This window comes from Phallusia mammillata, chromosome 2, assembly GCF_965637545.1.
Source record: "Phallusia mammillata chromosome 2, kaPhaMamm4.hap1.1, whole genome shotgun sequence".
NCBI lineage: Eukaryota > Metazoa > Chordata > Ascidiacea > Phlebobranchia > Ascidiidae > Phallusia > Phallusia mammillata.
In genome coordinates, this window is record NC_137253.1 from 23,142,985 (window position 1) to 23,155,895 (window position 12,911).

The 12,911-nt window shown below is 37.7% G+C and overlaps 2 protein-coding genes across 2 annotated transcripts; one reads left to right on the forward strand and one right to left on the reverse strand.

The window, feature by feature from the left end:
- Positions 1 to 2,651: 2,651 nt before the first annotated feature.
- Positions 2,652 to 6,590, forward strand: LOC145213175 (sodium-coupled monocarboxylate transporter 1-like). Its single transcript, XM_080081406.1, has 12 exons — positions 2,652 to 2,706; positions 2,793 to 2,896; positions 2,958 to 3,146; positions 3,234 to 3,299; positions 4,222 to 4,341; positions 4,422 to 4,576; positions 4,660 to 4,800; positions 5,050 to 5,268; positions 5,330 to 5,442; positions 5,514 to 5,671; positions 5,965 to 6,109; positions 6,205 to 6,590. Exons 1-12 carry the CDS (start codon positions 2,652 to 2,654, stop codon positions 6,420 to 6,422), a joined length of 1,683 nt encoding a protein of 560 aa, XP_079937532.1. The 3' UTR covers positions 6,423 to 6,590.
- Positions 6,591 to 6,798: 208 nt separating this feature from the next.
- On the reverse strand, positions 6,799 to 9,584 carry LOC145213176 (sodium-coupled monocarboxylate transporter 1-like). The gene is made up of 10 exons (XM_080081407.1): positions 9,528 to 9,584; positions 9,324 to 9,443; positions 9,099 to 9,253; positions 8,892 to 9,032; positions 8,426 to 8,644; positions 8,101 to 8,213; positions 7,882 to 8,039; positions 7,629 to 7,813; positions 7,449 to 7,564; positions 6,799 to 7,377 (listed from the first exon to the last, which is right to left on the reverse strand). Exons 1-10 carry the CDS (start codon positions 9,582 to 9,584, stop codon positions 7,133 to 7,135), a joined length of 1,509 nt encoding a protein of 502 aa, XP_079937533.1. The 3' UTR covers positions 6,799 to 7,132.
- Positions 9,585 to 12,911: the final 3,327 nt, after the last annotated feature.

Genomic DNA, 12,911 nt, shown 5'->3' on the forward strand with positions numbered 1-12,911 from the left:
CGCTTATATACGAAACATGACGTAATAACTTAGGGACGACATCTAGCGATAAGTACATACATCACAGGAAGTACGAGTTTTTGTTCCAAATTTGGTCGTTAATACCATATATTACAATACACAAATTTTGTACATGGGATTATAAACTAATAAGCATAAAAATGTGTTTGCGTGAAAATCTATAGCGAACGAAAATTTTGCCTCTTTTAATATTTGTTTGAATTTTTACATAATTATAATGTGGCAAACGATTATATTTTTAGTGATATATTACCTGGGATATGTGATTAAACGAAATATTCGGTTATACGGATTGTTCAATTAACGGAATATTTCATAAACAAGTAAACGTAATACCAATAACCGGAGTATTTGATTAACCAGAATCGCATATTTTACGATCTATGTGTACAGTTTGATATGTGCTGTACCGAAAATGACCACAAACTATGTAGTGGGTAGCAGTATATTTGTCGGTTTGTGCTTGCAAATATAGGTTTATAAATAAATTTAGATTCGCTGACGTCATCAAAGTTTTTTAACTTTAGAAAATTTTATACACAGCAGCTTTCCCAGAGAAAGTTACGGGCTATCTTACCGATTTTTCTAGAAACTTTGTAAAGCATGACCATTTCTAAATACAGAATGTTAAAAAAAAGAATTCAGCAGTTAAAAGGGTAATATTAGGCACTACTCAAATGGTCAAAAATCCTCCAAACTTTTAACATTACTTTTGTCTTACTATACTGCTTTTTTGTCTTACTATATTGTAGCACAACATCTTGTTTGAACGGGTGTATTTCGGGAATCTGGGCTAACAACAGTGGAAACTTTCAGGATCAAACATTATATGACCGTACATTTACTAATAAAAAACGTTTTCATACATAAAAAAATGTATAATATATACTATAGCAGGGGTGGCCAACCGGTCAAAGCCTAAGAGCCATATTTTTTATTGTGTTACCACAAAGAGCCACATTATACACATAAGCACATTTGTTAAATGACTCGTCCCTTCCTCACACACGGAGACCTGTGCTTAGCCAGATCTATTCTAAATGTCGCACACCAACATAATAATGACACAATTTGACTTCACAGACCACGGGCCAGTCATTTTCAACAATAAATGGTCAGTGCAAACACTGTCTCTCACACAAAACTCTCATTTCAACGAATCCATCAAACAAAAACATATGAATTAAAATACCCCTTTTTTCTCATTCTATAAATAACGTGCGGTGAGATTCATTTCTTGTGAATTGCTAAAATCTTTTTTCACTGCCAATTTGAAGGCTAACTTGACAAAAATTGTTTATTTAAAAGATTTTCCCTGCTGAAAAAACTTGCGGTATTTTCATCTAACGCGCATTTGCCGCAAGTGCAAAGTGGCGAAACTAAATTCATTGCGACGTCATTAATGCATTCACCACCAACAATCGCTCAATTCAAACCCAACACAAACTGCCGATAAAATATAACATTCGTCATAACCCGAAAAACAACGGATTGAAGCATTATATACTTTGGAACACATTTGTTGTAAATATTGCTGTTGCTTTGTGTCTCATTCGCATTGTACGCAACAATGAGCAACCATTCATTGTTCACAATTGAATATATGTCATCATAATCAAGCCGTTTGCCACATAAAGTTGCAGTTTTAAGGCAAGGTTTGTGGCCATACCGATAGTAAGTTTGTTTAAAAGCAAAATTGTTGAAGTTTTACTTTAAATTCAACGATTTTTGTACCTGATCGCCACATACTAACCCAAATATACACAATGGCCCCAAACTTAGACAACAACTTAAGAGCCGCATAAAACCAGGCGAAGAGCCGCATGCGGCTCGCGAGCCGCGGGTTGGCCACCCCTGTACTATAGTATATATATGTCAAGATGTATTTAACGTGATGCCTAAGATCTTTCGCAACTAAATACTGTTTTCATAATTAAACTGTCGACTGTAAAGTCTTACAAACTAATGAACATATGTAGCAACACGTGTCGTATAGCAAAAATGTGCGTAAAGTGCAGATAGGAAACAGCATTGTTACAAAACCGACCGGTGTGCAGTTTTCAATGTTTCCTGTCAAGTTTTTACTAGAGCTTTATACATTCATATACTTTACTGTGTCGTTTATATACATTTTAACAACTAAAACAATTTTAAAGCATAAACTAATGAAGAGTATTCGCCAACTATAACACACAGCCAATTGTCAACTGAAAGAATTTCATTGTGGTTTCGATTGTTTTACTGTAAAAAGATATTTTCACTGCGGTTTACACATCACAATGTAAATCTTTTTACAAGCTGAAAAAACACACAAATTTATAACTAGTTTAAAAGCATATTTCACTACAGTGTATTGATGTTGTCACATGAAAAAACCAACAACGTGAGTTCCAACCTTTGCTTTTAGCACCGTCCTAAAAGAATCGCTTGAAACGTCCTCGCCCGTTTTGTTCTGATGAAAATAAAGCATATGCACTGGTATTAAGAAACTGAACCGTTTAGGACGCTTGCATTTACTTTGGCATAATTTACGGACTCTACAAAACTACTTGTTTTTGCACTGTTGCCAGATCTTACGTTTGTATTACCTGTGAAAGTAGTTATCATTAAAACAAGAGATTTAAAATACCATGACAAGCGAAACTAAGCTGTCCTTTGGAGGTGGAGATGTAGTTTTTTTTGGAGGTACGTCAAGACTGGCAATTAATGTTTTAACTTTGGTTTTATTAGTTTTTCTCGTACAAACATACGAGTTTCTACATTACTTGCAGGGTCTCTCATGGTTTGTGGAATAGTTGGAATATATTTTGCTGTAAGAGATCGCAACAACAAGAACGTTGAAAATTACTATTTTGGAGGCAGACACATGTCACCGGTTAAGTACAGGGAGCGTAATTTGCAGTTAATGTGCAACTTGATGACGATTTTGTTTCCAGATTGCTGTCGGAATTTCGTTATCGTTGACGTATGTGTCAGGTCTTACAGTTATAGCATTACCCACCGAAAGCTATCTTTATGGGACTGTTGCGATCTGGTTTTGCCTTACATCTTTACCAGGCATCGCGATCTCCAGTATCTACTTCATTCCCATGCTTCATAGACTGCAGGTGAAAACCCTTTACCAGGTCAGTTGGTCTTGTCTGTTGAATAAAGAGCTACTACCAATAGTATAGCCTACTACCTAAAAATCAAAATTCCCTTAATCCTTGCAGTATCTTGAGATGCGGTTTCACCCCACTCTTAGAAAAGTGGTTTCGGCTTGCGAAGTTTGGAACCTGGTAGGGGAGATGCGGGACCATTGGGCCAAAATTCATTTTTTCATGACTATTTCTTTGAGTTCGAAAGAAAAATTGCCATTGAACACCTGTACTAATACTACACGTTTTAACACACTTACACAAGGGCATAACTTTCTTATTTGGAAATGAGTTGGCAAGATATTCCGTTTTAAAAATTACAAAAAATATGGCTCAAAGGTCCTTACCCTTAGGGACCATTGAGCCTCGCATAAAGGACCTTTGGGCCAGTATTTTCATGTGATATTCTGGACCATTAAACCACGCATGAGGGAGCTTATTAAGTGTTGTTTTGAAAGAAGAACAATTTTATTGAAAAAGAAATCTAATATTAATCAAAAGAAACAAATACAACCAGCACCAATAGCTTCATAGGCCAAGGACCTTTGGGCCATGCCCAATGGTGTAAAGTCAAAGGGCCATGCCCAATGGTCCTGTGAACAACTGGCTCAATGGTCCTGTATTGCCGCCATTACGAACTTATCTGACTGAACTGCCTTACACAGATCAACTTAAGAAATACTAATGCTCATCTAACGCTACAATTAACTAACTAATATCCTGCAAACTTCGTGTTTTAACTAGCTTTCTCTTATAAAGAAATTACAAAAATGTAAAGGAGCAAAATATTTACTTTCAAGCTGCGAAAACTTAGTTATGCTCACAGTTTCTTCTGTAAGTGACTGACCTTCTTGTTGTTACAGCTTTAAAACTATTGCAACACAAGTACTTTAACGTATGACTGAGAACTCGCTACAGCGGCCAGTTTGAGAGAAACGCATGATGGCCCAAAGGTCATTCATGCCCAATGGTCCCGCATCTCCCCTATGCGTTGATTTTTAAGCTATGGCAAAATGTAAATCGCAGTGTGAGATTTAGTCAATAATTTTATTTTGCATCGCAGTTAGTCTATATGAGTTTCACAATATACGCACCGGCTCTTGCATTGAGCGCAGTGACACCCATCAGTTTACACTGGAGCATCTTGTTGACGAGTGGATTATGTACATTTTACACCACTCTGGTAAAATTTGCTCCATGTATTTGATTACTGTAATGTTTTTCTGCTGAACTATAACAATCTTGTTGACTTGTTTTGTCAAGGGCGGTGTCAAGGCAGTTGTTTGGACGGACGTGATTCAGTGCTTGGTCATGTTCTGTGGTCTTTTCGGTGCATTAGTAAAGGCAATAGTTACAGTAGGGGGCTTTGAATCTATTTGGAATGCTCTGGACAGAAGTGGGAGGCTAAACTTCTTCGAGTATGTAAGCAACAATAGTAATTTTTGGTTTACAAAATTGTCTACACAATTTACGCAGCTCTCAACACCGATTTTTTGTTCAGGGCTAATCCAAACCCAACACTTCGCGACACAATGTGGACAATAATAATCGGATCCAGCGTTTCGGAAGCGGCAAACGTATGTGTAAATCAATCCGTATGTCAGCGGTTCCTGTCGTGCAAAAGTGTGACTGACGCAAGGAGGTAGTTTTGAACCAATTGAACAAGTCAATGTATGATCACACATCAGTTAAACAGAGCTGGTATAAAATCATCAACATGGCTTAGTTTAGTTTCATACAGGAATAATGCTTTCGACTTGGGCCACAACCGAAGATAAAACGAATAATTAGGATTGCAGAGTAAAAGTTGTTGACTAGTTTATCGATATTAGTCTATTCAATTTTTACCTATTTACCCTCTAAGCCATTTTTTCCTCTGTTGTCTGAGCAGGGCTGCAGTTGCGACGATTTTTCCGAAGCTTGTGTTGACTATTTTTGCCTCTGTGAGCGGATGCGTGGCTTACGCCTACTTTGAAGGTTGTGATCCACTTGGATCTGGTTTAATAACAAAACAGGATCAAATGTTTCCCTATTTAGTACTCAAGGTATTTCGTGAATTACCTGGAATGGCTGGCCTGTTTGTGGCTGCTGCATACGCTGGTACTATGAGGTAACAAAGTTTTTGTATTTTCTTTCGCTTTATCCTTTTCATAACGACAAAAATTATTTAGTACCGTCTCGTCAGGACTTAACTGTTTAAGTTCACAATTGCTTCAAGATTTTCTTCTTCCTTTTCAACCCAACTTGGGTGAAGAATTTCAAAAAGGATTTGGCTTGGCAGCAGGTCTGTAATTTGCTATTGAAAAGTTTTGGGCCAAAAAACCAAAGGTGTTGCTCATATTATTTTCGTTGTAGTGATTTTTCTAGGTGTTGCATCGACCTTTATGGCCTACATGATAGTCTTTTTGGACGAAACAGTGTTTTCTATGATTCTTTCACTCAAGGGATCTGTAAGTGGAGCAATCATGGGTGTTTACATTTTGGGCATGTTCTTTCCATGGTGTAACACAAAGGTGCCATATCTAACAGTTAAAAGTATACAAAAGAGTAAACTATTTGTATTTTAAACTTGGGCATAGGGGGCGGCGATTGGACAGCTCACTGGAGCCGGAATATCGCTGTGGTTAGCTTTAGGTGCAATAGTTTATGGTAGATCACCGGAAACCCAACGCGAACTTCCGTTGTCAACAATGTGTTGTAAAAGCACCGATTTCCTTTGCACCAGTGCTAACCTGACCGTTTATAATAGGACGTTTGTTGAACTTGAAGAGATAAATAGGTTTGGATTTGTAAAAAACAAATGTAACTTGCTATGAATCAGAATTTGTCATGTTTTGGCAGTTCGAAAACCCAGGAAGTTACTCCGTTGTATGCCCTCTCTTATTGGTACAATGCTATCTTGGCGGTGCTTGTCACGATTGTGATCGGATTAATTGTTTCGTTTATTACAGGTTGGCTATTTTTTTAATTGTATTCATTTGTTACGCTTTCTTTCTGTCTACATTCGTGGTATGATGTAGCTTTATAATATGTGGCTTCTTTTCAGGGGCAAATCAGCCATCGCGGTCTGATCCCAAGTTATTCTGTCCTATTTTTGACAACCAAATGCTACCACGAAAAGTTCGTCGTTTTTCTCGCTTTGGAGTTCCTGTCTTTCTCGATTCGTCAAGGGAAAGTTTGAACAACCGACGCGAAGAGGAGCAAAACCATGCTGGTCTCAACTTGCTGCCATCTTCAGAAATCTTTACTGCTCATAAACGCTAAATATAAAAGCGAGACATTTATTTTTTGAAAGATTAGTGTTGTATAAACATCAATATGTTTAGGCGTGAATTTTATTAAGGCGTATATTACGCAGATCGCCTGTAAACCAAAAAAAAAACTTTCGGTCGTTGTTATCGATTGTGGAATTTATCCCGCTATGGCATTTTTGGCCCGTATTAGAATGTTCTTTTGACTTGATTAGCTTGTTATGACATTTGACTGGCGTTTTCTCAGTAACGTTTTACCGAGCACAAGATTTTCCGCGAAGTTCGAGGAAGCTTTGCTGGCTCGACTTCTGACACAGATGGGTTGCCAGCTGGCATATAATATTATTTGCCTGTCTACGGGAAGTCTGCAGACAAAAATTAGGTGGAAAATCACGTGACTTCGATTAACAAAAACGTTGTAACAAACCACAGGGAAAGATACGCATTGTTCAACATTAAAGGCATAAGGTCCAACAGTATTGCGCGTGATTGTAATAATGCATCTTCATAATGATAAAAATAAACAACTCGATGGAGCATAAACAGCTTAAATTTAAGTTGTGCTTTGCGATACATGTTTATGAAAGTCTGTATATGTTTCTCTTTTTGCTGTTATAAGTAACAACTTTCTTCTTGTCACAGCAAAACATCGTGCCTTGTGAGTACACTTTTTTCTCACTGGCGGTGAAAATTTAAACTGTTGTTAAGAAATATATGCAGTGTTCACTGCTTTGTTATCTGTGCTTCTTGCAAACGATCGACCTCAGGTGATAAGCTTGTACATTTGTTTGAGTCAAGTGACGCAGATTTCTTTGTTTGTTGCAGTCTTGACATTTCACATGAAGTCGTGTTTTTCTGTATCTTGGGGACGCCAAAGCGGAAAAATCGCCTTACTTTTTTCGGCAGAATGTGATTGTCAACAATCGGGCAAAACAGCCTTGGGTCAGCAGTTTTCGGATCATTTGGGCCTAAATAATACAAAGCGCAGTCGTTGGCCGTTTAGCAAAAAAACTCAAACAAATTTAAAGTATTTGCATACCTGTCAAAAAAGAGATGCACAATCCCACCAAGATGGTGATCGACGCCCCTATGATAGCATTGTACCAAAATGATAACGCGTAGAAAGGGCTGTAATGCTTTTCTGTTTCCAAAGTGCTGCAAATATAAATGGATTTATTTAAACATTTACCAACACAAACATAACATCATTTCTTCGGACCTTTTTGTGACTGTTTCATTGAAAGTTGTATAGTTATTCCACATAGAATGTGATTCAGTATCGTTGCAGAGTTGAGTTGAAACCGGAAGTTTTCGTTGGCTTTCTGGTGACTTTTCAAACATTATCCCACCGATTGCAATCCAAAGCAAGTAGGCTGTTCCCACCAGTTGACCAGTTATTGCTCCCTGCAAACGTATTTTTTGTCATCTACAGAATAGGCTGATTTCCGTCAGTGGTGGAAGCATGATCTTACCTTTGTGTTGCACCAAGGGAAAAATATACCAAGGATGTAAACTCCCAATATTGCGCCACCAATACCACCTCGCAATGAAACCACGATAGACAAAACGGTTCCTTCCAATTTCGCTGACAAAAGAGCGAACCCGGTAACCAACACACCAAGAAAAACAACTACAAAAACGTCTGATTTAATGTTTACAGTATTTAAAGGCTATAGACATGATTGTCTTGCCTGCTAGTTTACTGAAAATCATTTTGCTTTTGTTGCTCAGGTTAGGACGAAACGGGAGTAAAAAATCTTGAAGAATTTGCCCACTCACGGAGTTAAGACCGGATGACACCGTGCTAAACAAACAACAAAGTTTGGAGTTTTCAACCTACTTTGTCTGTGTATTATCTTTAGCTATTTTTTACTTCTTGACATTATTGAACTGCTAAATGCAAAATAAAACTCGCGGTATTTTCAAGCCATTCGAATCTTTAGGTGTAACCGTATTTTGTTTGGTATATTTTAATATGTGTCTTTTTTTAACAGCAAACATTTCAGTCAAGTTTACCTCATAGTTGCACAATATGCAGCAGCAACAAACAAACCAGACATTCCTGGTATTTCACGAAACACGTTAAGTACCAAGTATGGGAACATTTGATCGTTTTTTGTTATCATTCCAGCTTTCAGTGGATCACAACCTTCAAAGTAAGCGTAAGCCACACACCCACTCATTACTGCAATCAAATCCAGGGCTATTTTTGGAAACAAGGCGGTGACGGCAGCTCTGTAAAAACACATGTTTGTCAATGAAACTTACTTGAAATGCGGATTTATACGGACTCCAACTTGTAACATTTGCCGTTCATGTTTTGAATTTTGAACGGATTGGAAGTGACCCCAAATACTTTTTTATCACTTTTTCCCCGAAATCGAACCCCCAATACTCCCAACAAAAGTCATAATTTAATGTCCGTATGTTGAGTCAAGCGTTCCGGAACATTCAAAAACAACATGTAAATAATCCAACCTACATTCTTGCGCCCTTGACAGATTTACAAGACAGATAGCGTTGACAGACAGGTTGGTTCATGCAAACATTCAAAACATCGGTAAAACCGGCTCCAACCATGACAGTCCAGAACGTGGTGCGAAGAGTTGGGTCTGGATCAAACCTGGTTTAAAATGTTTGTGTCGATTGAATTATAAAATTTGACTGCGGAACTTGGAATTTAGCTTACGTCGCAAAGTTGGTCCTCCCACCTCTCTTTAATGCGGTAAAAGTAGCATCCACCCCTCCAACGTCGATTGTAGCTTTAATAAGTACAGCAACCACACCCACAACCATCACCCCGAACTGAATTACGTCAGTCCAAACAACAGCTTTCATTCCACCCTATCATACGCAAAAGGAATATGGCCTTAGGTTTTGTAACATCTATAATAAATATAAATGGAAAACTAACCAGTGTTGTATAAAGTGTGCACACTCCACTCGTCAGCAGTATACTCCAGTAGAGGTTAATGGGAGAAACGGCACTCAATGCCAGTGACGGTGCGTACAGGGTGAAACTCATGTACAACAGCTGCAAACGATTTAACGACAAGTTATTGACCACGGGACACGTGTATCGTTACCTGTCTGACTAGAAAGCTATTTGAAAACACACCAGAGCAAGCACTTCGCATCCAGATACAAGTTTTCTCAATCCAGGATGAAACCGCATTTCCAGATACTACAAGGTTATTTGATCACGTTATTCCTTACATTTTAGGTGATATAGTAAAGGCTAATACTCAAACCTGATACAATGTGGTCAGCTGTAAGCGGTGTATCAAAGGAATAAAGTATAAACATGTTACACATATACTGATAGGTGATGCAAATGCGTACCATAGGCAAACCATACCGAATAGGTAACTTTCGGATGGTACGCCTATTATTCCTATAGCCGAGATGTAAGACACTGATAAGGAAATCCCGAGTGAGACCTGCAAGCATCAAGTAATTTTTGCAATACCAAAATATTAAAATTGAAAAAAAACTTCTTTCAATAAAATTGCAAATTACCGGGGAAATTTGTTTTCCACCAAAGAAATAGTTTGCAACAGTTTTCTGTTTGCGATCCTTGAAAGCAAAATACAATCCAACCATAATCGATACCAGAAGACTTCCTGTAACATAAGAGTTTTAATTGATTGACAAGTAAGAACTTATAAACGAAATTTAAAAAATAAAAACTCAAAAAAGCAAAACCAAATTCTGAATCACTGACCCCCAAAAACAGCAATATCACCAGCGCCGAAGTGTTGTTTAGTTTCGTTTGACATCTTTAAACTTTTGAATATCCAAAGAAAAGTTTCGTTTGTCGATTTTTTTATAGCTGCAAATTGTTTATGAACTTCTTTCACAACAACAAAAGCAAAAAGTAACCACACAAAAATGTATTTGTGTGTTTCTTGTTTCTTTTGCCTATCTACTCAATGTAAGTCTGCTTCTCATAGCTTCGCTGCAAACAAATTAAACAAACCAGCTTCAACATATAGCCTACGTATATAGCCTACGTATAATCAAGTTACAAAACACAGTCAAGCACTTGTACAACTCTTTCTCTTAAATATACTTGCTGCGTTTTCATGCACATGACTGGAAGCCAAGCGTTAATTTGGTGTTTCTATTGGTTTGGATATTTCCTTTGTAGTTTGGATAAACATCTGACGGTACCGGCCAGGCTTTGGATAATTGAACGGACAACCACGAGTTTTACAGGAAAGTGACCAGCGTGATAGACCTAGTAAAAAAGGCCATATGCAACGTTAAAAAACATGCGTGCATTAAAAAAGATACATGTGATTCGATCGAAAAAAAACATCATTGAGTTTTGTAAATATTTTTCCCATCAATTGCATTTCGCTAAATATAACGTCTTCGTCAACTAAATTCAAAAATATTGACGACAAACAGATTTTATCGACTCTTCAATTGAAAGCTGTAACCTATTAGGGCACTTTGTCACCAAAGGTTTGTGGTCAACAGCCACTTTACAATCTTGTGCGGCTGTTGACTTATTAAAGCTGTAAACACAGGGTACAGTTTCGGCAATAAACGTGTTTTGGGTGTCCGCATTCATCACAATGCAATGAAGCTGCTGCACTTATTTGTAATTTTGCCCTTTTACTGAAGTGCGTTTATGTTCACAATAACTGCATGCGTTCCAAATGAATGCCACGAGGTGCATGTTCTTGGGTGGATTCCCGTTTATTAACCCTACTAACAAAAACATAACAACGAGTCCATAAAGTAAAAGTGAAAACCAGAATAGAGAAACTATCACTTCTTGGTCATATGTTCCTTAAGACCCAAAGAATATAGTTGCTAAGTACACATGTTTTTTCTCCCAATTGCCGTTGATAGGAATTTATCTTTCCCTGTTCGTTTAATAATAACAATATTTATTTACAATAAAGCATTTTATTTCTTAAACTGTATAGTCTATTATTTTTGTCGTCATTGTTTTGCTTAGACTTGTGTGTTGGGTGGAACAGTAATTTCGACGGTGTTTGCACTGTAAGGTGCATTTGGAGGGGTTGTTTTGGGGGCTTTGCTATGGGAGTATTGTTTTCTTGGTACAAACCCAAGGCAATACAATACCAAGAGATTTTATGTTGTTTCAATATACTGATATACTGGGTCAAATATTTGGAACAGTAACAACGCTTTAAATGGGGTTTGGCATAATATTGTGTGAGAAATCGCCAGAAATCCAATGCCGACTACCAGTGCCCTCTGTGTGCTGCAACACGAATAAGCTACGTTGTCTGCACGATGTAGGCTACCAGAAATGCTGGACTCTAAAATAAATTGACAAGCTAACACATCATAGGCTATAAGTCACTCTACCAAACATTGCTCCAATGTAAATGCCACTAGACAAAGCGTTTTAATCTAATACAGTGGTTCCCAACCTTTTTGTAGTCACGGACCCCTTTCAAAAAATTTATAGGTCCGCGGACCCCCAACGTAATTTAGTCTTGTTATGTTTTTCGTTTCCTGCATTATACTTTACTATACTTTCGTTTTGGGGTCAGAATTTTATTCAACGTTCACAGTCCTTTAATCTCAATAAAGTACTGTACTGTAGCAGTCAAATGCAACAAGAGCCTTTCTGGTGTACAATACTTGAAACAAAGCACAATAAGTTATTGTTTATTGTGATGTCACAATGAAGGTAACAATCACAAGTTTTCCTGATCCAGGGGTTTGATAAATGGTTTGCACTCATACGCAGGAATGGAAAAACGGTTTGGGAACTTAAAAATATTGTACTGCTGTTAATGCTACAAATGTTTGCCTCCACGGACCCCCTGAAAGCATCTCACGGACCCCTTGGGGGTCCGCGAACGCCAGGTTGGGAACCACTGATCTAATAGAAGGACTACCAAAGGTTTTGTTGCAGTTACACTTATACATTTGTAAGCGGTTTCACATACAGTTTTATGAAATGTGTGTGTACACCCAGTTGCTCGCTGATAATAGCATATCAATGAAGTAACTAATAAAGTTGGGTTTGATGTATAAATGTTCAAAAGCTGACCTTGGATTCTTTGGGATAAATTTACATTTATTTATTTTTTGCAAAAGGCTAAACATGAAATTGAATCATCGCATCATCATGTACCAAATAACGCCTACGTGCCATGACTGCATAGGATTTAAAATATGTTTTTGTGTTACGCTTCTTGGACAAGTCATTGTGAAAACATGCTCATTAACCGATTAACGAAAAGCTGCAGAACCAATTTGCGCTTGAACTGAACAAAAAGGCAAAAGGTTATCATGTTTTGGCTATAATTTATTACAGAGCACAGTAAGGGTCATGTGCAAACAACTTGTGCCTGTGATGACACTTATATGATCAGCGTTAAAGTTGAACTAAGCTGAACTCCGGGGCGAAAATATTAGCCAACGCATAGCAGCAATGTAAGACAAAGGTCAGATTCTAACCAAAACACAAGTGGTTTTAAATAACGATGTGTTGGTGGCTGGAACTTTG

Coding starts and splice junctions, on each gene's coding strand:
- LOC145213175 (XM_080081406.1), top strand. CDS start 2,652: ATGACAAGCGAAACTAAGCTGTCCTTTGGAGGTGGAGATGTAGTTTTT. Junction 3,300..4,221: donor CTTGCGAAGTTTGGAACCTG/GTAGGGGAGATG, acceptor TTTGCATCGCAG/TTAGTCTATATGAGTTTCAC. Junction 5,672..5,964: donor TTCCATGGTGTAACACAAAG/GTGCCATATCTA, acceptor AAACAAATGTAA/CTTGCTATGAATCAGAATTT.
- LOC145213176 (XM_080081407.1), bottom strand. CDS start 9,584: ATGCGGTTTCATCCTGGATTGAGAAAACTTGTATCTGGATGCGAAGTG. Junction 9,444..9,527: donor GATGCGAAGTGCTTGCTCTG/GTGTGTTTTCAA, acceptor AATCGTTTGCAG/CTGTTGTACATGAGTTTCAC. Junction 9,033..9,098: donor GGGAGGACCAACTTTGCGAC/GTAAGCTAAATT, acceptor ATTTTAAACCAG/GTTTGATCCAGACCCAACTC.